We start from the raw sequence: 27,856 nt of genomic DNA on the forward strand, positions 1-27,856 counted from the left end.
GGAGAGGTGATGGCATGCTCTAGATCATGGTTTTGGTGATGGTTGCACAGCATTCACCAAAACTCATCGAACTGTAAACCTCAAAAGGGTGAATTTTGCTGTATGTAAATTTTATACTTCAATAAAGTTGTTTTTTCTTTTTTTTGAAACAGGATCTCACTCCGTTGCCCAGGGTGGAGTGTAGTAGCGTGATCATGGTTCACTGGAGCCTCAGCCTCCTGGGCTTAAGCGATCCTGGTACTTCAGCCTGGTGAGTAACTGGGACTACAGGCGTACACCACCATGCCCAACTGATTTTTCTATGTTTTTTCTTTTTTTGTGGAGACAGGATCTCACTATGTTGCCCTGGCTGGTGTCGAATAAAGCTGATTTTAAAAAGACAGGAATTGTTAGAATCAAACCAAACCCAGTATGTGTTTCCAAGTGCTACACTTGAGATACGAAGGCACAGAAAGATTGAAAGGAAGGCCAGAAAAAGATATGTCGGCCCAAGCCCACCCGGCCTGCCTGCTGGCACTTCCTTCTGCCCCACTGTCAGCTGTGGCTTCTGCCACTTCCCCCTGCTCATCACAGGGTCCAGTACTGTGTCTATGAGGGGTGGGTCACAGGGAGCATGGCTGTGAGAAGCACTTGACGCTGAAGGGAGAGAGACAGCCATCTGTCTGTTCCGTGGCCCTGTAACCTCCACAGCAAGCACGTGGCAGTGGAGGGGTGGCTTGCATCTTGTTCTCCGGGGACTTGCTTTGCCCTTGGTCTTCTGTCACTCTTGCTCTTGTTCCCATGGGCTCCTCCACCTCATTACACAGAAGTGAGAATGGGTGTTGTGGTCAAGCAGAAGAGAATTCAAGTCCCAGTCCTGCCATTTACCTTCTGGGCGATCTTGGATGGGTCACCTGACCTCTCTGAACATTTGTTTCCTCATGTGTGAAATGGGGGCACTGGGGGAGTGAGGACAATAACAGCACCATCATCCAGGGGCTTTGGTTTTCTCCTCTGTAACATGAGGCGAGTGCTTCAACAGACCCCCCCAGGTTGGTGTGCAATTTAAATGTGCAGGAAACATAACGATGGCACGTTCATGGCCATGCTCAGGAAATGCGATATCATGTAAATACTGGTAATGAATTTTTTGTTATAAACGGATCCATCACTACACATTAGCAGGTGCATACTAAACGGGCTCTATTCCCTTCTTACTTCACCCCTGTCAAAGTCATCTTGATCGGCATCAAACCCTAGATTAAATAAAGGATTTGCAGAAGTTGGGGCTTTTGAGAAAAGGTTGGGAACATGCTGATCAGATCAGCAAAGGCAGGAAGCCGACCACGGCTCAGTGCCTCATGGAAAATACACCCTCTCGGCCCAGCTCATAGCCCCGCTGGCCTCGTGACCCCAGTGGGCTCAGTTTCCTTTGTTGTCACCTGAAGACACCCTGCGAGTGCCCCCACTCTGTCCACTTTCACTCAGGTGCCTACTCTTGTCCATTCTCCTCCTAAAGACCCAGAAAACACGGCACCAGACCCTCTCTGAGCACAGGTGGGGCCACTCCAAGCCTCCCCTTCCAGGAGAACTGAGGCTGGCACGATGGGGGTGGGGCATCCTCCAGGGCCCACACCACTTGGGGAGTCTTGTGAGACTGAGTTGAGGGCCCCTGGAATGCTTCACTGGGCGACAGGCATGCCCATAAAAATACCGTGGTCACCAGAGCTGCGAGCTGCAATCTGCCATCGAGGCCCCAGGCCCTCCTAGCCCTGAGGCTGCAGCCAGCTAGCTGGCTCCGGAATTCCCACCCCCCGCATTTTGCTTCCTGGCCTGTGAGGTCATGGCCTTGAGCCTAGGAGGGGGCGCTGGGGAGGAGCTCCTTCCTTCTCAATCCTGTGCAGGGCTGCATGGTAAAGTGGGAGAGAGTGGGGTAGGCGGGAGGCCGGATGGGGCCTATCCAGAGGACAAAGAAATAAGACACCTGAGAGCTTGAAGAAAACCTGGGTGTTGGGCGTGGCAGTTCGAGGGATACCTCTCTGAGACCCTGTCGCCCCTGGGCTCGCCTCCTACCCTGCCGCCCGCCGGCGCTTTGGGGTGCGCAGACGCCCGGGCTCTGCAGCGCCATCCCGACACTCTGGGGATAGGAGCCCTGGCACCCCTTCCATTAGGACCCGGACTAGGCGCCCAGGATTGGGGGGCATTCGGGAGAGGCCCCGGGAGTTCTGCCCGGGATGTGCTGGGGGGTCGTTTCGGGCGGATGCCAATCGCCGGCCGGAGCCCTCTGGGGCAGGGTGGAGGCTGGGGGAGAATCCCCTTCCTCACCCGACTCCTCTCTCCACCGCCCGGCCCCAGGTCTTTGGGAGCACTCTCGGCCTACGATTCCCGCTCCGAGCTTTCACGGCGGGCTCCTTTGCGCTGGGGCTGGGGACACTCTCCCGCTGGAGACTCCCGGTCTGCGGGGGAGGGGATCTGGCGAAACCCGTCGGCGGGGGTCCCGCTGAGCTCCCGGAGTGGGCTGTCCGGGGGTCCCCAGCCCGAGCCGCGCTCGCCCGGGACCAGGGTCTAGGGTGCGGCGGGGCGGGGCCGGCGGCCGGGGAGGTGATCTCACTCCTCCCTCCCCTTCTTCCCCGGCGCTCCCCTCCCCCGCCCCTCCGCGCAAGCCCGCCCCGCCCCGCCACCGCCGCCGCTGCCGCAGCATCGGCATCGCAGACGCGCTCGGGCGGCGGGTCCTAGGCCGGCGTGCGCGGAGGCTGGGCGGGCAGCCCGAGCGGCGGCCGCAGCGCAGGTAAGGCGGACTGACCTGCCCGTGCGCCCGGGCCGCGGCCGCGAGCCCCTGGGCCCCCCACCCAGCTCTGCCCGGGGTGCACGGACCAGGGAGCGCTGCCCGGCCCGTCCTGGCCCTCGGTAACCGCCGTTGCGGCCGGAGCCCCACCCATGCCCGGCGTCCGACTCCAGGCACCGCAGGCGGGCGCGAGGGCGGGGCGGGGGAGGGAGGCCAAGTGCCGGAGTCCGACAGGTGAGGGGTACCTGGGCGGCACCCCAGATGCCGGCCTTGGCGGGAGAACGGGGCTGGGGGCGTCAGGCAGGGTCTGTGTGGGCAGGTGGGGGCTAAAGTTGCCGGGTCCCCGTGCGTGTGTGCGTGTCTGAGAACAGAAGCCAGATCGGGGCCCAGCGCTCCCCCACCGGCTGCCGTGGGGTGTGGCCCTGGGCGTGGCTGCCCCTCTTCCCCAGCTGAGAGCCCAGTTTGGTTGAAAACCCCGGCTGCCAGCGTGGTGACAGGGAGATTGGGCTAAGCCGCCCCTGCAGTAGGGGGAGGGGAGGGAACGGAACTGGGCGCTGCCTGCCCCTCCGCCCCAAGGTTGGGGGGGCTTTGTTCTCCTCCTCCTTCTTTCCAAATCTCAACCTGGGCTCCGCTGGGCTCTCCCGAAAGCAAAACCTACCGCAGAGCCAGAGGCTCCTCCCTGGAGGCGCAGGGCGCCTCCGGAGTCGTTTTCCACAGGCTGTGTGGCCAGCCAGGGCTGCACTGGGTGAGGTGGGTTCGGGCACCCACTGCTGCGCCTCCCGTGCATAGGTGTCCATCAGGTACAGTCCATCAGGAAGGGGTGAGGGAGGGAGGGCCTCATGAGCTCTGGTGGTCCCTGCTTACTGCGGGTCTTTTGCCCACTGCCACATCTTCCCATCTCGGTTATGAAAGGGGTCAGCGATTCCTATTCCCTCCTTTCCAGGTCAGACTTTTGGGGCCTCTTGGTTGGCAGGGATTGCAAAGAACACGCACTGCAATTCACTAACCCCACAGGGTGTCTGGAACCCCCGTCTATCACTGCCCCTCTCAGGGAGGCAGGCCTAGGGCCATCTGATCCCTTCCCCAAAAGGAGTGGGGGCCTGGCACCCTTCAGGTAGATACCCTGCCCCTGTTAACCCCACCCTGAGGGCTGGGGCATCGGAGCAGCCCAGTGCCATCTCTGCTGACTCATGTGACCCTGATGTAAATCAGCACAGTCTGCTCTTCTCCCCCTGGGGGCTGCTGCCCAACCCCATCTTTCTGGGGTGGGGACCTCCCCCCTCACATCGACTCCTTGCTGCAGGTGGTGGGACTTGGCCCAGCCTGGCCTCTCCCCTGGCACAGCTCCCATGTAGTGCCCGCATGTGCGCACCTGTGGGCTCCAGAGCCTTTGGGGACTCGGCTGTCTTGGCCACAAGGGAATTCCAGGGCAGGGTTGGGACCTTCCCACCTTCCCAGCTCCCCGGCTCCTGGCCATTTCTCTCAGCTGCATCTGAGTCTCTCTCCACATGTACTGATGTTTGTGTGTGTATGATCCCGAAACTGTTACATCTTATTGTAGTGCACTTGAAATATACAGAAAAGAACAAAAGAAATTAAGATTCGCTGGTGATCTGATCACCAAGTGGGAGACACGTTCAGCACGCGCCAGCCCCCTGGTTTGCTACACTGCACTCCTAAAAGGCTCCTCCCCCAGTTCCCAGCTGCCAGCCCCCTGCTGAGAATCAGGAGGACAATCTGCGCTTCCAGGTGGGGTCTCCTGCCCTGCAGCCAGCGAAGAGCTTCCTTACCCAGGTGCTCAGCATCCCAGAGATGGGCAGTCATGTACATGGCAGTCATGTACAGTGGGCAGCTGCTCACCATCAGTGCTCCTTTGGGCTGGGCTCTGGGCTGCCCATGGAAGAGCCAGTGACAAACTGGAGTAGTACCGTCCCTGTCTTCGTGGGGTGTCCCTGTTTTCTTTTTTTCTTGTTGATTATCTGAAGGGAAAAGGGAGGTGAGAGTGAGGAGGGGCCTGGCCTGAGTGCTCCTACAGTGAGCAGGGTGCCTAGGCTGTGCCCCCAGTCGGCCTCTCCCAGGTCCAAGCCCTTTCCACCACCAGACCTATATGGCTGGTGCCTTCCTTGGCATGTGCCTGGCCAGAACTGGCTGGTGAGGGTCAAGGAGATGGGCCTGTGTGCCATACTGGCCAGCCCCCCAGCCCAAGGACTTGGGACAATCAGGCCCTTTCCCATGAGGGGCAGACTCTTTGATCACCAAGGTCCCTTTCAGAGCAAATGGTCCCCAGTGCCACTCGAAATGGCTGCAATTGGGTGCTCTTCTGGTTGTGAGGGTGATATGATCTTGCAGAGTGGCCCAGGCTCCAGGAGGGCACGTTCGGGGCAGAACCTGTGAGGAGGTTTGCCAGGATAGAGATCGCAGCCAAGCCCCTGGTCCTGCCAAGCCTCCCTCTGTGGGCATGAGTGGGGGCCCTGCTCTCCTACCCTGTGGTTCAGACGGTCGAGGAGGCAGGGGGGTGGATGGCCCTTAGGGTCCCCAGCAGGGTGCTCTTTGCCCTGTTCCCATGGTGGGCTGGGGTTCAGTCCCTGGGTGGGGTCACTGTCTTACACTTGCTCTGATCTGGCCCATCCTGGACACCTCCCTCTCCTGCTTCCCCCAGCCTCTCCACGTCTCCCAGCGCCCCACCCCCAGGGCCATTACCTTCCACCTCCTTCTAGGCAGAAGCCTGCTGCTGCCGGGGGATGGGGGTGCCCCACTCCCCTGTCTCCGCCCTCTGCCACTTCTTGCCTGGCCCTCCCTTCCTTCTCCCTTTCTGTCGGGGCCCTGCTCCATCTCTCTGCTTCCCCTTTTGTCTGTCTTCCACTGCTCTGCTCCTCTCCCCGTCCCCCCAGCTGCCCCTGCCTCACCCTTGATGGCCCTGAGGTTGGGCCCTGTCCAGCAGCCACTCAGCACCCCTCTGCTGGACCCTACGTCTTGTGGTTGGGCCCAGACCCCTCGTAGGGGCCTTGTCTGAGTGGAAGGCTGGATGGCGGGTGCCTGGTAAGCACCATGCAGATGAGCACGGAGGGAGGTAGCCCGCGCAGTCTGCCTTGTCCCTGATATCAACAGGGTCTTTGTGGCTTCCTGAAGGCTGTGGCTGGAGAGAGAGGGAGGAGCTGGGGAGGGTCTGGCCGCTGTTCTTTCTAGAAGCTTTTCTTTGTCCAGTGCCCCCCACCCTAGGCCCCTGTGTTCTTCTCAGGTTGGAAAGCCGCAGAGGGAGTGCCCAGCCACTGCCCTGCCGTCAGCAGCTCCTGGCCCCTACGCCCAGCGGAGGCAGCTGCCTGGGCCAGGGATTGGGTGGGGCATGAGGGTGGCAGCGTCCTGGGCTCCATGCACTTGGCCAAGGAGGACTTCTGAGCCTGTCAATCCCAGTGTGAGGGAGGAGCTTGAAGAAGAGGGACTGAGTCCTGGGAGCCCCTCCGCCCCCAGCACTCCAGCCAGGCAGTCTTCCTCTCTGCATGTGTGGGGTTCACGTCTCTGCTTGTGTGTATTTGTGTGTGTGTGTGTGCGTGTGTGTGTGTATTTGTGTGTGAACTTCCAGTATTCCTGTTTGCCTGGGTGGGGTCATATATTTGGCTGCATGTATGTGTATGTTCATGAGCCAGCATGCACACAGATATTGTCATGTGGCCACGTGGGTCTCCTCAGATGCCCCAACAGGGCCAGTGCTGGGAAGGGGTGGGGCTGAGGGTGGCGGCTGAGGGTGGTGGCCCAGGCCTTGCTTCAGCGGAGTGGGTTCCCTGTAGCCCTCTCCCCCCGCCATCTGTGTCTGTGTTCATGACTTAGGAATGCCCAAGCCCTGGGGATCACAGAGACTCCATTGTCCGCTCCCGGGCTTCCTGTGTCCCCTCTGCTTTTTAACCCTTTGGGAGTGGGGCCCTTGGAGGGGGCCAGTGGGGCTTGGCAGTGTCTGAGCTGCTTCCAGGCACCCCGGCCCCACCCTACAAGCCAACACAAGCTAGGTGTCCCAGGACTGGCTTGGGCCAGGGCCTCTTCCTACCCTGGGCTCGGCTCCCTCCCTGCTCTCCTCTTCAGGCCAGGCCATAGGAACTGGATACACTCTGTCCCTTCTGGCCCGGCCCCTGAGGCCCCTCCAGTGCCAGGGTAATCCTGGCTCACTGAGGAGCCCCAGGGCCTGAGAGAAGCCCTATTTTTGCTGCCACCTCGTTTCCCTGGCTTTCAGGGGTCTGGGAAGCTGGAGCCTTGGCCCTACTCCCCTGGGTGACTAGGGAAGCCTTGCCCTCTGTGGGGCATCTGTGCCCCCTTAGACACAAGAATGGGGCCAGTGCTGTCCCTAAGTGCTGACTGGAGAGGGGCCTCTTGGGGAGGGGTTCTGGAGCCTCTGGTTGCAATAAAGGGGTCAGAACAAGTCAGATTCCAGAGAGCAGAGAGAGGACCAAGAAACCAGCCTGTCCCCAAGCCCAAAAGGGAAAGGAGTTGGCCTTCTCTTGGACTGAATACCTGAGTGGGGGAGTTGGGGGCTTTGGGGGTTCCATTCCCGGGCTTCAGCTCTGTGCTGAGACGTGATGCTGATCACATCCTGCTTCCGCATGGCCTCCCTGCCAAGATGCCACTCCCTGCCCCCCACATTTGCCTACCATCTGCCTGGCAAATAGGTCCTCCCCGCAGGGCAGGATGGCTTGGAGGTCACCCTTGCCCAGGCCCCTAGTCCCCTGGGAAGCCGAGCAGGCGAACATGTAAGGACGCCAGAGCCTCTGAGAGGCAGCTTTGGGAGCCACCATGTCCTCTAGAACCAGCTCTGTGATCTTGGACACAGTCTCTGGTTGTCTAAGCCTCCGTGTCCCCCCATCTGTAAAATGGGGATGGTGGCAGCACTTTCCTCCCTGGGGCAAATCTGGGGAGGAGATAAGCGGATGTGTGTGGAAGTGCTCATGAGACTTCCCGGTACACGGTAAGTCCTAACCGTGAGTTGATTTAATAGAACAGTCTGAGGAGGGGTCCAGTTGTTCCCTCCCTTCCCCGTCCTCCCTGCACCCCTACAAAGGGTTAACCTCTGTCTCTTCTCCCCATCTTTTAAGGAGAATGGTCCGTTACAGGTGAGCTGTAGTTGCCTTGGAGACCGAAACCTCAGGCGAGATGAGGGGGCTGAGGGCTCACTCTCTCGGGCGTAGCCCCTTAGGGAGGGGTGAAGTGGGGAATGCAGAGGACTAAGCAGCAGTCCTAAAGGACTTCTGGACCCCCAGGTACCTGTGGGGGCTCCCTGGAGCAGCCCCTTTATGTGCTGTCTAAATAACCCAATAGGCTACAGCGAGGTTTTCTCTGGCTTCCCCCACCTCTGCTAGTGAGGGACTGGAGCTGCATCACCATAGAAACCTGTCAGCCACGGCCAGTGGGAGCCTTAAAGGGACACAGTTCATAGGGTGTAGGTGACACCCACACCATTGTATACACACCAACAGGCACAGAGGCTCCTCCAGGCTCCCAGGCCTGCAGGCACATGGACCGGGCACTGCACGCTGACCCTGCTGTGTGCCCTGTGCTGAGCCCCCAGTCGCACCCCCACTCTGGCCCACTGGGTGACGAGGCACCCCAGGAGACAAGGGTGGGAGAAGCCAGGGACTCTGCTGCGCTGTTGAAGGGCCCTCTTGTTGCTTCTCCTTTGAGAAGAACTCCAGGCAGATCCTGACAGCTGACAGTCAAGTGTGCAGCGCGCATGTGCAGGGCTCTGCTAGAGGTTCCCTTCCCAAGGTGTGTGTGCGTGTGTGTGTGTGTCTGTGTGTGTCCGTGTGTGTGTGTCTGTGTGTGTGGTGTGTGGTGTGGTGTGTGTGTGTCTCTGTGTCTATATGTGTGTGTTCAGGGAAGGAGCAGCCACCCCAGGTCTAGCCAGTTTCCAAGACCTCCCAGGTCCCTCCCTGGCAAGCTGCTTTCCGTCAGACCCAGGCAGGCACTTTGGAGCAGAGGACAGAGGACTCCCTGAGGTACCTGCGGGCATAATGGGGGCCAGGTGGGGCGGGATGGGGAGAGGCTCTTCTGTGGCTGAACCCCTCCCTGTAGGCTGCTGGGCCTCACCCTCACCTCCCTGGCCCTGTCCCACAAAGGGAGAATGAGTTTGGGACTGGACTCACTTAGGAAAGGCCCCACCTGCAACTGCCCCAACACCGCGGCCGCTGTCCACTCGGTGCATGGTGTCAGTCTCCTCCAGCCAGGTGGCCACTGATCCCAGCCAGCAGCGATCTTGGAAGGCTTCCCTGGGATCTTCTGGGTGCTTCTCCTTCCCCCGTCCCTCCCCACGGCAGGAACCCCCCACCTGTTCCCTGCCAGCAGTGCGTGGAACTGTCTCATGGCTGTCGCTTACCCAGTGCCACAAGTGGGCAGAGTCTCAATGCTCTGTCAAGTGGGGCTTTGTAGGTCCCTCCAGCCACAGCTCACAGCTGCTTCACACAGGTCAGCCTGACATCCACAGCTCGGAAGCCCCTCCGCTGACCCAGGCCCATCTTCCCTCCTCCCCGCCCCTCGCCTGGAACAGCCCCCAGGGACAAGGACGCTGCACCCGAGGCCTGCGCGCACGCGCACGTGCACACGCCCACCCCCACCCCTCACTCTTCTCTCTTTCTGCCATTTCTCAGCGGCACTCCCTGTGGCTGCCTCTCACCCTTTGTGCTCCGGTTTCCTCTTCTCTCCCTTTCCCTGCTGCCTGGGTCTCCGTTTCTGAATTTCCCCACCTCCCTAACCATCTCCATCGTGGTTAGCGCCATCTTCCTATGTCTGTCTTTGTCTCCTGCTCCCTCCTGCCTCTTTCTCACTCTGTCTGTCACCCTTGGCAGACCCGGCCTTGGCTCCATCTGTGGAGCACTCCCCCCTCCCCACTCCTTTGCCCTTGGTGGTGCTGGTGGGGGGTAGAGGGCCTGCTGAGCTGACAACCCTAGCCCTTGCTCTGTAATTGCCTGAGGAATGGTGAGAGATCAGAGACCCAGCAGCAGTGGGAGGGGAGGAGGGAGCACCCCCTCCCAGCTGTTATGCCTCTCAACCTTCTGGCTGCTTCCTGCCTGTCTCCGAGTGCCCAGGGTGGTGACAAACTGGGTGGCAAATACTGGGAGACCAAAAAAGAAGTTGGATATGAGCCTGTGGGGAGATGGGATGGGACAGGGAGCGGACACCAGGCGTTTGGGGATACCGTATTTCCCCTGCGTGTACGTGGCAAACACCATTCCAGGATTCTAGATTTGGAGGACAAATAGAGGAACTTGCATGGCAGAAATCAGCTGCCGCCAGAGCACCCAAGCCTGTGACATGCAGGAGCCTATCCTTGCTCCAGTTTCCTCCCTCCCTTTCCTAAGACCAGTGCTCAGAGCTCCCAAGGCTGCCTTTTGATCGTCTGCTCTCTGATCTGAGTCTCCTACTGCTCCTACAGGCCTTGAAGTTGTGGCTAGGGCTGCCTGGGGCTTCCCCTGATCCGCTGGCTTTGTCGGGAGAGGACGGGGTGGAACAGATCCGATATTGCTCCTCCCTTCTGGGCCGCAGTTCAGCTCCCACGAGTTGGGAATCACACTTCTTACCCTGCAAGTCATGCTCTGGGCCTCCAGGCCATGTATGCTGACGACCCACCCTGCGGCTTCTCCACCACCCTCTGCAGCAAGCTCCTGCCCAGAGTCCCCACAGGATCTGCTGTATTTACAGCTCTTCTTGGGTCCCTCTGTTACACAAAACTGACAGGGCCCAGAGCTTAGCACAGCATAGCTGACTTCTGTATCATCCTTTTGGTGTTCCTGCTGAGGCTCCAAGCTCTGTCACCTAACAACACCCTTCCTGTTTGGAATTGAAGTGGTCTGTCCACTTGGGAGTCTGTTGCCTCTTCTCGTCATTGTCAGAGTAAACCCCTCTTTCAGACCCTTAGTCCTTGGGCCCCCTTTCTTGTAGGTGATTGTGGACATGGCTGGTGTGACTTGGGCTTTGAGTGGACACACACACCAGTTGAGCTCTGAAGACTCAGACAAGACCTGGAAGTTGGGACTTCGAGACACACAAGAAACACTGCCATGGAAAATGTCCCAGAGCTTGGCCTGACCCCTGCCCTGACCCGAACGTGGAGCATCTGGAAGGGAGGAGGCCTCAGTGGGATGTTTTTATCCTTCCTCTCCTCTCCCCTACCAGTTGTCAAGGAAAGACTTCCTTCCCCATTCTTTCTTTTTACTTCTTTTTTAAAATTTTTATTTTTTTTTTCTTTTGAGATGGAGTTTCGTTCATGTTGCCCAGGCTGGAGTGCAATGGCGCAATCTCGGCTCACTGCAACCTCTGCCTCCCGGATTCAAACGATTCTCCTGCCTCAGCCTCCCAAATAGCTGGGATTACAGGAATGTACCACCACACTCGGCTAATTTTGTATTTTTTTTTTTTCCAAGATGGAGTCTTGCTCTGTTGCCCAGGCTGGAGTGCAATGGCGCAATCTTGGCTCACTGCAATCTCCACCTACTGGATTCAAGCGATTCTCCTGCCTCAGTCTCCTGAGCAGCTGGGATTACAGGCATGGACAACCACGCCTGGCTAATTTTTTGTATTTTTTGTAGAGACAGGATTCCACCATGTTGGCCAGGCTGGTCTCCAACTCCTGACCTTGTGATCCACCTGCCTTGGCCTCCTAAAGTGATGGGATTACAGGTGTGAGCCGCTGTGCCCAGGGCCTAATTTTCTCTTTTTACTGGAGATGGTGTTTCACCATGCTGACCTCTCTGGTCTTGAACTCCTGACCTCAGGTGATCCACCCACCTTGGTCTCCCAAAGTGCTGGGATTACAGGCACGAGCCACTGTGCCCAGTCTTCTTCTTCTTCTTTTTTTTATTTTTTTGAGACAGAGTCTCACCCCATCACCCAGGCTATAGTGCAGTGGTCCGACTTCGGCTCACTACAACCTCCGCCTCCTAGGTTCAAGCAATTCTCCTGCCTCAGCCTCCCAAGTAGCTGGGATTGCAGGTGCCCACCACCATGGCCAACTTTAAAAAAAAAAATATTTTAAGGGCTGGGCGTGGTGCTCAAGCCTGTAATCCCAGCACTTTGGGAGGCCGAGGCGGGTGGATCACGAGGTCGAGAGATCGAGACCATCCTGGTCAACATGGTGAAACCCCGTCTCTACTAAAAATACAAAAAATTAGCTGGGCATGGTGGCGCTTGCCTGTAATCCCAGCTACTCAGGAGGCTGAGGCAGGAGAATTGCTTGAACCCAGGAGGCGGAGGTTGCGGTGAGCCGAGATCGTGCCATTGCACTCTAGCCTGGGTAACAAGAGCGAAACTCCGTCTCAAAAAAAAAAAAAAATATATATATATATATATTTTGGTAGAGACAGAGTTTTGCCATGTTGGCCAGGCTGGTCTCGAACTACTGACCTCAAGTGATCAACCTTTCTCGGCCTCCCAAAGTACTGGAATTACAGGCATGAACCACCACGCCTGGCCCTTTCCCCATTCTTCATTTTCCTGAAACTGTTCTGTGAAATACAGCGATCTTGAGCCCCTTTCTTCCCTTCTCTATTCCACTTCCCAAGCCCCCTATTAGCTTTGTAGGCCTGTACATCACCCAGGGATCAGTTGACTCTGACTACAGGAAGAGTTCTTTTCTACATATGTGTGCACACGTGCTTTTGTGTGCACACAGACATAATAGATACAAGGATTCATCCCCAGAGATACATAGAGACACATGAGAAGACACACATAGCTAGTAGAGTTGTGTGTTGATTCTCTCAGGCACACATACTAACACACCCACCCATGAGTGCACCCCCTCCCAGAGAAGACACACCACAGAAATACGAGCTCACATTCAGCTCACTCCCTGCCTGCAGATCCACAACCGCACACATGTCCACAGGCACCTGCTCACAGGCACATGTAGACACATATGGGGATGCCATGCACAGGGGAGCGGATGGGGCAACAAGTTGGTGCTGGAGAGGGAATAAAAGGCAACCTACAGGCCCAGCCAAGGCTATCTGTTCCAGATTTCTACCTCCAAGGTGGGGAGGGGTGCGGGTGCGGGTGGGGAGGGGAGGGCTGGAGAAGCTGGCCAGCTGGGGGCGGGGCTGAGGGCGGGGCCAGGAGCCCGGGCTCACCCAGATGTTAGTCACTAACGTCCTTTCGTTCTCTCCTCTCTCTTCCCCCACCCTTACCTTCCCTTATCCCCTCTCCTAGTGTTCCCACTCCCAGCTCCCCCCCCAAGCCGCCCACCATCCCCCTTCCCTTCCGGCCGGAGCCTGAACCGAGCCCGGCCGGCTGTGCTGCTCGGTGCCTCCGGGAAGATGGTCGTGGCGCTGCGGTACGTGTGGCCTCTCCTCCTCTGCAGCCCCTGCTTGCTTATCCAGATCCCCGAGGAATGTGAGTAGCTGAAGGAAGCCTGGGCGCCTCCCTTCGCCGTTGTTTTGGGCCGCTGTTTATCTTCTGCCTCCTCACCTTCTCCCTGTTCCGGACCCTGACTCCTCTCCCTTGCCTTTTCTGGGCACGGGGTGGGCAGGAGGTAGCCAGGACGTTGGGTACCCCGGAGAGAAGGGCAGGGTAGAAGATGCCAGGCGTGTCAGCACCACGGACAGGGACAGGCGCGGCCAGCCGGGGAGATTTCAGCACTAGGGACAGCAAACTCGGCGGACGGCCCGAGGTCTTGGGCCTTCTCCATGCTCTCTTTAGCCCGCCCTATCCCTGCCCACCCCACTATGACTCCGATTCCACCCCCCACCACAGGGGTGTGGCAGCAGGAGAACAGGGCCATCACCAGCTTTCAGCTGGCTTGTGCAAAGGCCTGTGTTCAAGTCTTGTCCCCGTTTCTCTTTCCCCTTCTGGGCCCTTGGTCACCCTGTCTCTGTACCGAGACAGGAAAAGATGCCTTGAAAAACCCCAGTCCCAGCCCAGCAGCCTTCTGGACCCTTTTTCGTGTGTAGTTATTTGGTGGGGATGGGCGCAGGGCTGCTGGAGTATGTGTCTATGGTTATAACATTTGTGCGGGGCACAAGCAGGTGAGTGGACCATGGAGGGTGTGGCCGTAGGGTTGTGACTAAGCATGAGCATTCTGTGTATGCTTATGAGATGGATACACTGTGTATTTGTGTGTGTGACTGTGTGTTCCTGTAATTGACTGGGAATAGATATTCATGAATGAGATTTTGACTTCCTTACATGGGTAAGTGTGTGGGTCACTGTAACTGTTATTTACTGGCCAGATTTGTGGAGGTCGAGAGGCATTTGACCATGATGTTTGATTGCAGTGGGTCGTGTGTATGTGTGAGTGGGGCTGAATGTGAGTACACACTTGCATGTGGGGTGGTGTTACTGTGATGGGATTTTCTCCTGAATTCGAGCAAGAATTGTAAGCACACTGTTGTAAGTGGCTGTCAGGCTGTGTGAGGGGCATGGCATAGGGTATCATGTGTGAGGGCATTTGGGGCTCCAGTCCCTTCCCAGCTTCACCTTAACACCTTTGTCTCTGGGCCTGGACAGGGAGGAGGCCAGTGTCATTGAGAGATTAGCTGGCGGATAGGGTTGGGGAAGACTGTGCTAGCAGTGGGACAGGGGCTGCAAGAGAGGGGCTGGGGAGGCACCTGGCATTGGGAGGCAGTGAGGGCTTGGGGAAGGTAAAGGAGCTGCCCCCTTAGACAGATACATGGAGGGTCATGCGGACTCCCCTGGCACAGATGCACATGGACACATGCACACAGGTGCATGAAGACAAGCCAGGTGCAGGGATGAAGGAGCAGAGCCACTGAGAGACCTCACGAGGGGAAATACACAGCAGTGAGGCTTTTAGATACAGAGAACACAGAGGTAGTAGATACACAATATAACACTGTGCACCGGAATGCAAGCTGTGTGTTCTCTACAGAAAGATGGGAGTGCGGAGAGACAACTAGGCCAAAGGCCACGGCAGCTCCAAGGCTGCCCCAGGCACTGACCAGTGCTTGTTCTTGACCCTGATATGACACAGAGGGTGGTGGCAGGCAGCCAGCCCTCCCTGTTGGAACCTGCCTTCCATCTCGCCCTCTGCAGCCACTCCAGCCCCCTTTGTCTCTTTTCCTGCTTCCTCCACCTAGTTGACTTTCCCCATCCTGTCATCCCTGTCACCGTCTCCCTCCCCAGCCCAGGGCCCACTGCAGCTTCCCCAGGGAGTCCCTTCCTCCCTCTCTGGAGCTTCACACTGAGGTCTTCTGCAGAGACAAAGCTCTCAGAGGCAGGCTGCTGCTCCCTCCTTCCATCTCTCTTCTCCCTTCCTCAAGGCTGCCCTGGCCAGTGCTCTGCAGAGTCCTGGGACTGGGGCAGCAGCTCTGGCCTCTGCCCCAGAGAGCTTGGTGGCTGGCTGGGAGGAAGGAGGGAGAAGAGGAGGGCTGGTGCCAACCCTGCAGGCTACGGAAACTCAGATGCAGCAGGGCCTTTGGGATAGTTTCCAGGGGGAGGGGGCAGCAGGGCTCTGAAGGCTGGGCCCTGGTAATTGAAAACACTCAGCTGTGCTAATTGGATTAGGAGGGAAGCGGGCTAGAGCAGGGGAGGGTGCCTTCCAAGGCATCCTGAATGGGTGGGGTCAGTTCTGCAGGCCCTGCCATGGGGCTGCAAGAACACTCCTTATTAAAAGCAAGCATTTCTCTCTCCCTGTCTGCCAGAGCTGGAGGCACGGCCTGGCTGCCCCTGGGCTACATGCCCCGTGTGCCAGTCCAGTGGAGCCCCTCTTCCTGGGCATCGCCCTGGCCTGGGAAGAGTTCCCCAGGCTCTGTCCCATCTCCCTGGGCTTCACCTGCCACTGCTCCAGCCCAGCACGTGTCCCCTTGTTGCCACTGCCAGGGTCTCCTCTTCTGCCTTTTCCTCTCCATGGTGGGGGCGGGGGGCTGCCATCTACTCCCCTCTGGGGCTGCCTATCAGTATTTCTCTCCATTCCCTCCCTTGCTGCCTACCTGGATTTCTCAGATGAAGGACACCATGGTAAGTTGGGGAGGGGTGAGAGGAGAGGAGTAAGGGGCCCTTGATTGAGCCCGAACCCCTGCCCCCAAGTGCCACGGTCCGGCTCGGCTGTCCCTGAGCGCCATGGACTTCTCTCACCTGTGCTGGGCTGGCTTTGTTCTGTCTCTGTCCCAGACTGGACCCTCTGTCACCCTCACTGTCCCTCTGTGCCATTCTTTCTGGTCCCTTCTCCCCTGTCAGGTGTTTGTCCTTCTTGGTTTCTGTGTCTTGGCTTTTGTTGCCCCTGCTTCTTTCTGTCATATCTTTTTTGTCTGTCTTTGGCATCTCATCGTAACTTCCGTTGCTGTCCCCTCTGTCCCTGCCTCTCTTTACATTTTTGCGTGTCCCTTTCTCTCTCTCTCTCCCTCTTTTCATGTCCCACAAGCCTCTTTTGTTCTTCACCTCCGTTCTGCCCCGGTGGCCCTAGGGCCTCCAGGGGCTCTGGACCCTGCTTCCCTCATGGTGGGACAAGGGCTGAGGCCATGACGCCAGCTAGGCAGTACCCTCACCACTGCTCTCTCCACCCTGTCTCCAGTGATGGAGCCACCTGTCATCACAGAACAGTCTCCACGGCGCCTGGTTGTCTTCCCCACAGATGACATCAGCCTCAAGTGTGAGGCCAGCGGCAAGCCTGAAGTGCAGTGAGTGATCTCTGCCCTCTCAGCCCCTGTTACCCACCACTGACCCTAGCCTCGTGCCTCCCCGAACTGCCTAACTTCTAAGCCCAGAAGCCCCGGATCTTCCCAATCACTGCAAGTCCTCGCCATCTCCCAGCCCATCCCCTGGGGCCTCTGGCTGATGCTCTCATCCCTCCGGCCTGTTCCAACCCCCACTGGGTTCCAGGGCTTCAGTCCTCTGCGCCTTTTTCTGCCCACAGGTTCCGCTGGACGAGGGATGGTGTCCACTTCAAACCCAAGGATGAGCTGGGTGTGACTGTGTACCAGGCGCCGCACTCTGGCTCCTTCACAATCACGGGCAACAACAGCAACTTTGCCCAGAGGTTCCAGGGCGTCTACCGCTGCTTTGCCAGCAATAAGCTGGGCACCGCCATGTCCCATGAGATCCGGCTCATGGCTGAGGGTGCGAGGCGCTGCAGGGACCAGGGAGGGCAGGTCCTGGCAGCTTGTGTGGGAGTGTGGGCTAGAAGCTGCCAGCCCTCTGCCCCGCCCCATGTTTTTCTTGTGCAGTGTCCTCCTTGTTTGCTCTGTTCTGGTCAGCTTATGCCCCTACACTCCCTCAGGCTTTCCGGGTGCCTGCGGTGCCTGCGGGAAGGCCGTGGCGGGGAGCAGGGTGGTGGGGACAGTGACTGTTCCTGGGCGGACCCGCCGGAGTCACTGCAGTCATCTGTCCACACCCGCACTCCTTAGGGGGCCCCTCTTCCCCGGCTCTCTATCTCTCCCTCTCCCCAACTTGGTCTCTCTTGCTCCAGGGCTCTGTCTTTATCTGTGCTGCCCTTTCCCTGGGGTTTTCCCTTCACATTCCATCCTCCCTGAGCTTTCTGCCTCCTGAGCACTCTCCTCTCTCCTCCCCACCCCTCTGGTTACCTTGGGAACCGTTGCCATGGTTGCCGTGTCAGGATGATGGAAGGGTCTGTGACTCCCGCATCCCTCCACAGCTCCCCTCCCCCATCACTGCACCTCAGCCTCAGCTTCCCCCCACCCGTCCTTTCCTGGGGTGGGCAGGGAAAGCTGAGCACCGTGGAGGCTTAGCCCTTCCTGGCCGCCTGGCCTCCTGCTCACCCTGGCCTCTATAGGTGCCAGTCTCCACCGTGAGCCCAGAAGGTACCGAGAGTGTCTGCCTCTCTTTCTGTGAACTTTCTCCTGGCCTGATCCTCTTGCCCCCTCATCCATCCCTGGGGTAGCCCCCCCGCCATTTCCCTTCTGCCCAGCACCATCTGGACCAGGAGGAGAGTGTTAGCTCCTCTGTCCCTTCTAGGTGCCCCCAAGTGGCCAAAGGAGACAGTGAAGCCTGTGGAGGTGGAGGAAGGGGAGTCGGTGGTTCTGCCTTGCCACCCTCCCCCCAGTGCAGAGCCTCTCCGGATCTACTGGATGAACAGCAGTGGGTGCCGGCAGGGGGCTGCCTCGTGGGGCCGGGGTGTCAGTGAGAGTGTCTTCCTGGACAGGGTCATGACCTCGGCATCATTGCCCCTGCAGAGATCTTGCACATCAAGCAGGACGAGCGGGTGACGATGGGCCAGAACGGCAACCTCTACTTTGCCAATGTGCTCACCTCCGACAACCACTCAGACTACATCTGCCACGCCCACTTCCCAGGCACCCGGACCATCATTCAGAAGGAACCCATTGACCTCCGGGTCAAGGCCAGTGAGTCTCAGAGGCTCTGCAACATCGCCCTGACTTCTCTCACCCTCAGGCATGGCCCTTCCCACCATAGGTCTATCAGACAACAGCTTTGCTCCCACCTCTACCCTGCCCAGACACCTTCCCAGGCATCGCGAGCAGAGACAGGACACTCTCCTTAATGGAGGAAGAAGCAGAGGCCCCAGGGGAAGGCTGAAATGTCGAGTCCCTCAGCCTTGCAATTCTGGGGTGGAGGGAAGAGTGGGCGACACACCCACTCCCTTTTTCCTGGCAGCCAACAGCATGATTGACAGGAAGCCGCGCCTGCTCTTCCCCACCAACTCCAGCAGCCACCTGGTGGCCTTGCAGGGGCAGCCATTGGTCCTGGAGTGCATCGCCGAGGGCTTGTGAGTCTGGGCACCCAGGGCAGGGCAGGGTGGGGCAGCCCTGGCAGGGAGCGCGGACCTACACAGGGCACAGGGGCTGGGGTGAGCGGCCTTCTCTCCCTTGTGCTCTCTCCCCTTGGCCTCCTGGGCAGTCCCACACCGACCATCAAATGGCTGCGCCCCAGCGGCCCCATGCCAGCCGACCGTGTCACCTACCAGAACCACAACAAGACCCTGCAGCTGCTGAACGTGGGCGAGGAGGACGACGGCGAGTACCGCTGCCTGGCCGAGAACTCACTGGGCAGCGCACGGCATGACTACTATGTCACCGTGGAGGGTATGGACCCACTGTCACGGGGGAGGGGAGGGGCTGCTCGGGGGACAAGAGCCGGCTGCAGGCTTTGGGCTCAGGGCGGCCCTCTCCTTCTTCCCAGCTGCCCCGTACTGGCTGCACAAGCCCCAGAGCCATCTGTATGGGCCAGGAGAGACTGCCCGCCTGGACTGCCAAGTCCAAGGCAGACCCCAACCGGAGATCACCTGGAGAATCAACGGGATCCCCGTGGAGGGTGAGCAGGGCCTCAGGCAGGAGTGGGGAGTGCTGTGAGCCCTAAGCACTGTGGGGCAGAGGAAGAGGAGGGTGAGGAAGGGCCTCAATGCAGCTCAATGCCCTGCCGGGGCCCATGGGCCCACCTGCTGCACGCACAGAGCTGGCCAAGGACCAGAAGTACCGGATCCAGCGTGGCGCCCTGATCCTGAGCAACGTGCAGCCCAGTGACACGATGGTGACCCAGTGTGAGGCTGGCAACCGGCACGGGCTCCTGCTGGCCAATGCCTACATTTACGTCGTCCGTGAGTGCCCTCCCTTCCTTACTTCCTCACTCTCAGTCTGTCCCTGCAGCCCACTGGGCCAGGCCACCAGAGTGGCTCAGCTGCCAGCTGATGTGTCCCTGGCCTACCAGGCTGGCACCAGCCTTTCTCCCTGCTGAGACCCTTCGTCCCATCTCACTCAGCCTCATGACAGCAGGGAGAGATGTAAGAGGGGAAAGGTCTTGTCACCGTGACTAAGCGGACGCTCACCCCAGACAGGATGTCACTCAGGCCAGCCCGGGTGGCTCCTCTCCTGGAGCCTCAGGGAAGACTGGCGACCAGGCCAGGAAGACTTTTGAGGGGAGGGGACTGTCAGTTGGGCCTGGAATAACTGGTAAAAGCTGGGCGGCTGCAACCTGAGGCACATCTGAGACAGAGGGCAGTGTCTGAAGACAGAGACAGACAGCCTGTTGGAGGCCTCAGCTGGGAGCAGGGAAGCAAGACTTGCAGGGCTCTTGGGGGCCCAAGGAAGCCATGCGAAGCGTTCCTGGCTCCTAGCACGGCTGTGGCCCAAGTCCTGCTCTGTCTCCCAAGACTGTTCCTCCCCCAGAGCTGCCGGCCAAGATCCTGACTGCAGACAATCAGACATACATGGCTGTCCGGGGCAGCACCGCCTACCTTCTATGCAAGGCCTTTGGAGCGCCTGTGCCCAGTGTTCAGTGGTGAGTGTCCTGTCCCAGTAGCCAGGGAGCCAGGGAGGGCAGGGAGCCCAGGCCAGCCCGTCAGAGCCAGGCCTGCCCTGCACACTCTAGGCTGGACGAGGATGGGACAACCGTGCTTCAGGACGAACGCTTCTTCCCCTATGCCAACGGGACCCTGGGCATTCGAGACCTCCAGGCCAATGACACTGGACGCTACTTCTGCCAGGCTGCCAATGACCAAAACAATGTGACTATTGTGGCTAACCTGCAGATTAAAGGTCAGGCGACCCTTGCCATGTGGTTGGCAGTGCCTCTGGGAGGGAGGGTCCAGGTCTCTGGAGGACATCAGAGTGACTCCCCCATGGACCCATTACCCTCAGATGCAACTCAGATCACCCAGGGTCCCCGGAGCACCATTGAGAAGAAAGGTTCGAGGGTGACCTTCACGTGCCAGGCCTCCTTTGACCCCTCCTTGCAGCCCAGCATCACCTGGCGTGGGGATGGCCGAGACCTCCAGGAGCTTGGGGACAGTGACAAGTGAGGACAGTGATGGTGAAAGGGGTCAGAGTAGGAAAAGCTGGAAGTCCAGACCTCTTGGCCTCATTCCTGCTTTGAGGGGAAAGGCTCTGGCAGGAGCGGGGAAAAAAGGCAGGAGGGAGGGACGGGAAGGGCAGAACAGCCCAGATAGCAGGAAGGACAGACACGGGTCCTCCACAGGTACTTCATAGAGGACGGGCGGCTGGTCATCCACAGCCTGGACTACAGCGACCAGGGCAACTACAGCTGCGTGGCCAGCACTGAGCTGGATGTGGTGGAGAGCAGGGCACAGCTCTTGGTGGTGGGTAAGTTGCAGGGTGGCAGCCTCCACTCCAGAAGGCCAGGCTCACATTGCTGGGCCCTTTAAGCAGCCACCCTCCTTGCCCTCAGGGAGCCCCGGGTCGGTGCCGTGGCTGGCAGTGTCCGATCTGCACCTGCTTAAGCAGAGCCAGGTACGCCTGTCCTGGAGTCCTGCGGAAGACCACAACGCCCCCATTGAGAGTAAGAGGCCTGAGCTTGGTGCCACCCCCACCATCTGCCAGCCCTGTTCCGTCCTGGGGTCTTCCCTTCTCCTGGGGCCTTCCTGGGGAGACATGGTTTGGGGGGACTCACGGTTCCTCATGGGAATCTGGAGATGCCAGTTGACCTGACCTGGGTACTCAGGGATCCAGACTGTACCCAACCCCTCCACAGCCCTTCCCACCAAGCCATATGCTAATTACTCCATTGCTGGTTTACTTCTTGGCAGAGTATGACATTGAATTTGAGGACAAGGAAATGGCACCTGAGAAATGGTACAGTTTGGGCAAGGTGCCAGGGAACCAGACCTCTACCACCCTCAAGCTGTCGCCCTATGTCCACTATACCTTTAGGGTTACTGCCATCAACAAATACGGCCCCGGGGAGCCCAGCCCCGTCTCTGAGACTGTGGTCACACCTGAGGCAGGTGAGTCAGGGTGGCACCCACTCCCATGCCAACTGGAAGGGGCTCTGGGCTGTTAAGGGAGGGCTTAGAGAGGCGCCGTGCCCAAGCTCCCTTGGTGCCAGAATGACCCATTTGTTCCTTGGTCTTCAGCATTAATGTGTTCACGCATTCCTTTCCAGCCCCGGAGAAGAACCCTGTGAACGTGAAGGGGGAAGGCAATGAGACCACCAATATGGTGATCACGTGGAAGGTGAGGGTCCTTGGGCTGAGATGCCCCTGGGGCACAGGGCCACCCCTTTGGCTGTGCTAAGGAAGGGGCTGATGTCTGGGGACGGCAGTCTGCTCTGGGGGGCAGGCCAAAGAATGCTGGTGCTCTTGGCCAACCAACTCGTCCTCTGCTGGCCTCCTCCAGCCGCTCCGGTGGATGGACTGGAATGCTCCCCAGGTTCAGTACCGCGTGCAGTGGCGTCCTCAGGGGACACGAGGACCCTGGCAGGAGCAGATTGTCAGTGACCCCTTCCTGGTGGTGTCAAACACGTCCACCTTCGTGCCCTATGAGATCAAAGTCCAGGCTGTCAACAGACAGGGCAAGGGCCCAGAGCCCCAGGTCACCATCGGCTACTCCGGAGAGGACTGTGAGTATCCAGCAGGGCCCCTTGCCCAGCCCACGTCCACACCTCTCAGCGCTGGGGTATGCCTTTCCTAAGGATGAGGATATTCTCTTACATAACCAGAGCGACTTCATGAAATTCCCCACACTTCACATTGATACAACACATTTCTATAATTGTCAGTGGTATTCTAGTTGTAGCAGCCAATGCTGCTTCTTTCATTTCCTTAAATCTGGAACATGACCAGATGGTGACTTGAAGCACCTGGTCAAGGTTTTTTTTTTTTTTCTAGTTTCTCTCTCTCTCTCTCTTTTTTTTTTTTTTTTGACACATTGTTTTGCTCTTGTTGCGCAGGCTGGAGTGCAATGGCGTGGTCTTGGTCAGCTCACGGCAACCTCTCCCTCCAGGGTTCAAGCAATTGTCCTGCCTCAGCCTTTCTCCGCCTCAGCACTCCAAGTAGCTGGGATTACAAGCATGCACCACCACACCAGGCTAATTTTGTATTTTTAGTAGATACTGGGTTTTACCATGTTGGTCAGGCTGGTCTCAAACTCCTGACCTCAAATGATCTGCCCGAGGCCGGATGCCAGGGCTCACCCCAGCACTTTGGAAGGCCGAGACGGGCAGATCACCCGAGGTCGGGAGTTCAAGACCAGCCTTACCAAAATGGAGAAACCCCATCTCTACTAAAAATAAAACATTAGCTGAGCATGGGTGGGGCGTAGGCCTGTAATCCCAGCTACTCAGGATGCTGAGGCAGGAGAATCCCTTGAACCCAGGAGGTGGAGGTTGCAATGAGCTGACATCACGTCATTATACTCCAGCCTGGGCAACAAGAGCAAAACTCTGCCTCGAAACAAACAAACAAATGATCTGCCCACCTAGGCCTCCCAAAGTGCTGGGATGACAGATGTGAGCCACCGCCGGCCACAGTTTCTCGTTTGTATAAGTTACTGTTTTCACCTTTGCAACTGATACACCGCCCAGGAGCACTCTTGAGACCATGCAGAGGCACTGCTCCTCTTCAATGTGCCCCAGAAAACATCCGAATCCATCTTCCCTGTGTGTGTGGGGGGGGGGGCTTGGGGCTGGCCTCAGGGCTGGGGCGAGAGCCTGTGGCTCTCTTCAAGTCGCTGGTGGTTTCCAGACCCCCAGGCAGTCCCTGAGCTGGAAGGCATTGAGATCCTCAACTCAAGCGCTGTGCTGGTCAAGTGGCGGCCAGTGGACCTAGCCCAGGTCAAGGGCCACCTCCGAGGATACAATGTAAGAGTCCAAGGTGTGGGGGCCAAGAGGGTGGTCACTGAGGTGAAGTGACAAGATGGTGGGGGGGCTTTGCCACCTGCCAGCCGCTGTCCTGGAAGTCTTGGGTTGGCGGTGGGAGTGTGCGCTGGCGACCTGCTGGGCACCTTCTGCCCTGCGAGGCCTCCTATCCACCTGTGCAGGTGACGTACTGGAGGGAGGGCAGTCAGAGAAAGCACAGCAAGAGGCACACTCACAGAGACCATGTGGTGGTGCCCGCCAACACCACCAGCGTCATCCTCAGTGGCTTGCGACCCTATAGCTCCTACCACCTGGAGGTGCAGGCCTTTAACGGGCGGGGATTGGGGCCTGCCAGCGAGTTCACCTTCAGCACCCCAGAGGGAGGTGAGTTCTGTACCCACGCCTCATCCCTGCCCTCCTCCCCAGACCTGGGCGAGGACCTACCTGCCATTCGGTTCTGTGCCCTGCAGTGCCCGGCCACCCCGAGGCGCTGCACGTGGAGTGCCAGTCGAACACCAGTCTGCGGCTGCACTGGCAGCCCCCGCTCAGCCACAACGGCGTGCTCACCGGCTACGTGCTCTCCTACCGCCCCCGTGCGTGCCCGCCTGCCCCGCAGGGAAGGGAGGTGGAGGGGGCACGGGGAGGGGCCAGAGCTGCAGCCACAGCCAACCCCTGCCTGTCCCCACAGTGGATGAGGGGGGCAAGGTGCCGCTGTCCTTCAACCTTCGGGACCCCGAACTTCGGGCACACAACCTCACCGATCTTAGTCCCCACCTGCGGTACCGCTTCCAGCTTCAGGCCACCACCAAAGAGGGCCCTGGTGAAGCCATTGTACGGGAAGGAGGCACTATGGCCTTGTCTGGTAAGCTGGAGGAGTGACCTGCTGATGGGGCAGCCCTGGCCAGCAGTATCCAAGAGGGAGGGCCTTAGACTGCCTGGCAGCTGCTACAGTTTCCACGTGCTGCTGCATCCCCAGGGATCTCGGATTTTGGCAACATCTCAGCCACAGCGGGTGAAAACTACAGCGTCGTCTCCTGGGTCCCCAGGGAGGGCCAGTGCAACTTCAGGTTCCATATCTTGTTCAAAGCCTTGGGAGGTGAGTGTGAAAGGGGGCCCTGGGGGGTGATGGGGAAGGGAGCTCTGGGCCAGAGGGGCTGCCTGGAACTCCGACTCACCCCCGATGCCACCCTCTCACCCTTGCAGAAGAGAAGGGCGGGGCTTACGTCAGCTACAACCAGAGCTCCTACACGCAGGGGGACCTGCAGCCTGACACTGACTATGAGATCCACTTGTTTAAGGAGAGGATGTTCCAGCACAGGATGGCTGTGAAGACCAACGGCACAGGTGAGGCACTGGGGACCCACCATTGCCTGCCAGGGAGGCATGAGTGCTGCCCAATTCATGTCTCTGTGTCCCCTGAATGTCCACTACTGCCCAGGCCCCCTCCACAGCTCCTGTCTGCTTCTCCTCCCAGAAGCTGGGGGTTCCCGAATTAGCGCCCTTTCCACAGATGCCCTTTTCCCTATCTCCCTGACCCTGTCACTCCTCAGCACCCCAGAGGGTCCCGACTTTAGGCGCATACTTCTGGGCCCCGGTCGGGTTCGGGCTTGGGCGGCAGCGTGGGTGTCTCACCCTCAGGCCGCGTGAGGCTCCCTCCTGCGGGCTTCGCCACTGAGGGCTGGTTCATTGGCTTTGTGAGTGCCATCATCCTCCTGCTCCTCCTTCTGCTCATCCTCTGCTTCATCAAGCGCAGCAAGGGCGGCAAATACTCAGGTAGCCCCTGAGCCCCACTTGAGGGGTGGAGCCCCTGACAAGCTCTCAGCAGGACGGCAGAGGCATGGTGGGGGCAGGCTGGGGAATCATCCTTCCAGGTCGCGGCTGGGGAGACAGGGAAGTGGTGGCGGGCTGCAGAGGACGAGTGGTTTGTATTTCAGAGCCTGTTGTCTCTGGGTGCTGTTGAGACAGATCGCTGGGGGTGCAGGGCACAGAGGGGCCTGGAGCCCCGGGTCAGGCTGGGGTGGGAGAGGAAGCTGTTCCTCTCTGTGTCTCTAGTGAAGGATAAAGAGGACACCCAGGTGGACTCTGAGGCCCGACCGATGAAAGATGAGACTTTCGGCGAGTACAGGTGAGCCTGAGGGCGGGGCTGGGGCTGGGGCTGGGCTCCACCCTAGTCTTCGCCTCTCACCCCCCTCTCTGTCTCTTTGTGCTGCCGGGTGACTTCAGGTCCCTGGAGAGGTAAGGCAGGGGCGGTGGGGAGGGCCACAGCAGGGACCCCCTGTAGACAGTGCATCCCTGGCATGCCATTGTCCCCTGGCTGCCGGGGCTCTGACAGGACTCTCACTTCCAAGCCCCCAGGTCTCGAAGCTCCTCATTTCAGGGAGAGACCAGCACGCCCCAGCCCCTCCTCTCCACACTGATACCTTCACTGCTCCCCTCTCCCCCAGGGAGGCCCCAGACAGGCCGCAGACAGGCTCCCTCTGGCTGAGTGCACACTTCCTCCCTCAGTCCCCAGGATCTGGGGAATGCCCAAACCCGCCTGCCTGGGTGGCCAGAGCTGCTCATCCTGAGCGCATTCTAAGCAACTGGAAGTCAGGCTGCCAGGGCTGCTGCAGGGGCTCGGGAGCAGCGTCACTCACACTTGGCCTGTGCCCCCGCAGTGACAATGAGGAGAAGGCCTTCGGCAGCAGCCAGCCCTCGCTCAACGGAGACATCAAGCCCTTGGGCAGTGACGACAGCCTGGCCGACTATGGGGGCAGTGTGGATGTTCAGTTCAATGAAGATGGCTCCTTCATTGGCCAGTACAGTGGCAAGAAGGAGAAGGAGGCGGCAGGGGGCAACGACAGCTCAGGGGCTACCTCCCCCATCAACCCTGCTGTGGCCCTAGAATAGAGGAGTCCAGGACAGGAGAAGCTGTGCCCCTGACCTTGGGATCAAGGCCCATGGGAGGCTGGAGTTGGGGCAGAGGACAACTTGCTGCCTCTGATCCCCTTCTTACCACCCGGTCCCCACTTTATTGCCAAAACCCAGCTGCACCTCTTCCTGGGCACACACCGCTTTGCCCCAGCTTGGGGGCAGATCTCCCACGTCAGGAGCCTTTGCGTGCTGCCTCGCCAGCTCATTTGGGCAGAGAGGCTGTGGTTTGGGGGAGAAGTAGGGGTGGCCCGGAAGGGTCTCCAAGATGCTGCCTTTCTTGCACTCTGACTGGGGTCAGACATGATGGGGTCTCCTCAGGACCAGGCTTGGCACATTCCCCTCCCCCAGCCACTCCCTGGCCAGCCTGGCTGGGACTAGGGACAGAACTCGGTGTCCCCACCATCTGCTCTTTTCTTTGCCATCTCTGCTCTAACCGGGATGGGAGCCGGGCAAGCTGGCCGCAGGGGCAGGGGAGGCCATCTGGAGGGCCCAGAGAGTCCCCCCCAGCATCGCAGTCTGGCAGCACCGCCTCTTCCCACCGCCCAGCCCGCCCCATGGCCAGCTTTCAGGAGCTCCATACACGCGCTGCCTTCGGTACCCACCAGACAACATCCGAGTGGCCTCCTCCACTACCTGGCTGTGGGGCGGGCACACCTCCCACTGCCCACTGCCTGGCCTCTTCCAGCCGCCCCCAGCCCCCAGGACCCCTTAGTAACCCCACCCCCATCTTCCTCAGCCTCCTCTTGCCCCTACCTTGGGAATGTAAATACACCGTGACTTTGAAAGTTTGTACCCCTGTCCTTCCCTTTATGCCACTAGTGTGTAGGCAGATGTCTGAGTCTCTAGGTGGTTTCTAGGTTTTATAGCAATTAGCTTTGATGAACCCATCCCAGGAAAAATAAAAACAGACAAAAAAAAAAAAAAAAAAAAAAAGGAAAGATTGGTTCTCCCAGCACTGCTGTGCCCCTGCCCAGCAGCCACGGCCTCCCTGTGCTTGGTCTACTGATAAGCCCTCTACAGAAACAAAAGTATATATATATGTACATAATATCAGAATTATAACAGGCAAATAAAGCCGCACATCAAGACTACCTTCAGTCATTTCCTCTGTCCGCGCCTTCCCAGAGCCCGCTCCTTCCACCGTCCGTGCTGTCACGTGGTTGCTGGGACTCAGGGTCCTCGCCTCTGCTGGCCTCCTGAGACCAAGCTTAGCTCTCACCATGGCTGGGGCCTTCACTGCTCAAACATGGGAGCGGTGTGGCAGGTCTCAAGGGACACAGCTCCCTGGTTCAGTGGAAGAGGCATAATATGCCCCGGTGGCATCGTCTTCTCTGGGGTATGCAACCCTCTAAACCAGTACGAAGCACCTTAATTCATTTATTTTTTGAGACAGGGTCTCCCTCTATCTCCCAGGCTGGAGCTGAGTGGTGCAATCTGAGGTCACTGCAACCTCCACTTCCCGGGCTCAAGACATCCTCCTGTTTCAGCCTCCCAAGTAGCTAGGACCACAGGTGCATACTGTCATGCCTGGCTAATCTTTAAATTTTTGTGATAGAGATGAGGTCTCCCTGTGTTGCCCAGGCTGGTTTTGCAGTCCTGGGCTCAAGCAATTCTCCTACCTTGGCTTCCCAGTAGTGCTGGGATTATAGGTGTGAGCCACCACGCCCGGCCCTGGGCTGGCCCCTC

The 27,856-nt window shown here is 58.8% G+C and overlaps 1 protein-coding gene and 1 pseudogene across 3 annotated transcripts; one reads left to right on the forward strand and one right to left on the reverse strand.

Moving 5' to 3' along the window:
* Window positions 1-232: 232 nt before the first annotated feature.
* Window positions 233-27,261, forward strand: L1CAM (L1 cell adhesion molecule). Of its 3 annotated transcripts, none has more exons than XM_074392245.1 (28): window positions 233-250; window positions 12,947-13,129; window positions 15,698-15,712; window positions 16,266-16,371; window positions 16,608-16,810; window positions 17,666-17,788; window positions 17,884-18,054; window positions 18,326-18,437; window positions 18,569-18,753; window positions 18,851-18,982; window positions 19,122-19,265; window positions 19,834-19,945; window positions 20,036-20,202; window positions 20,305-20,461; window positions 20,642-20,766; window positions 20,852-20,962; window positions 21,210-21,407; window positions 21,566-21,636; window positions 21,799-22,021; window positions 23,145-23,260; window positions 23,440-23,641; window positions 23,728-23,850; window positions 23,946-24,119; window positions 24,234-24,353; window positions 24,461-24,601; window positions 24,896-25,030; window positions 25,310-25,382; window positions 25,915-27,261. In XM_074392245.1, the coding sequence occupies exons 2-28, from the start codon at window positions 13,054-13,056 to the stop codon at window positions 26,144-26,146; spliced, it is 3,747 nt and encodes a 1,248-aa protein (XP_074248346.1). In that variant the 5' UTR covers window positions 233-250; window positions 12,947-13,053; the 3' UTR covers window positions 26,147-27,261. The 3 variants fall into 3 exon arrangements, with proteins under 3 accessions (XP_074248346.1, XP_074248345.1, XP_003943942.3); XM_074392244.1 differs by lacking the exon at window positions 233-250 and adding an exon at window positions 2,648-2,767; XM_003943893.4 differs by lacking the exons at window positions 233-250; window positions 15,698-15,712.
* Window positions 1,665-4,603, reverse strand: LOC141582716 (putative lung carcinoma-associated protein 10; annotated as a pseudogene).
* Window positions 27,262-27,856: the final 595 nt, after the last annotated feature.

Source organism: Saimiri boliviensis, chromosome X (assembly GCF_048565385.1).
Source record: "Saimiri boliviensis isolate mSaiBol1 chromosome X, mSaiBol1.pri, whole genome shotgun sequence".
Classification (NCBI taxonomy): domain Eukaryota; kingdom Metazoa; phylum Chordata; class Mammalia; order Primates; family Cebidae; genus Saimiri; species Saimiri boliviensis.

What these genes read in the sequence shown, in the direction of transcription:
- L1CAM (XM_074392245.1), top strand. Translation starts at nt 13,054, where the DNA reads ATGGTCGTGGCGCTGCGGTACGTGTGGCCTCTCCTCCTCTGCAGCCCC. An exon ending in GCCACCTCCGAGGATACAAT is followed by an intron (nt 23,261 to 23,439) that starts GTAAGAGTCCAA and finishes CCACCTGTGCAG; the next exon opens with GTGACGTACTGGAGGGAGGG. An exon ending in CAAGGGCGGCAAATACTCAG is followed by an intron (nt 25,031 to 25,309) that starts GTAGCCCCTGAG and finishes CTGTGTCTCTAG; the next exon opens with TGAAGGATAAAGAGGACACC.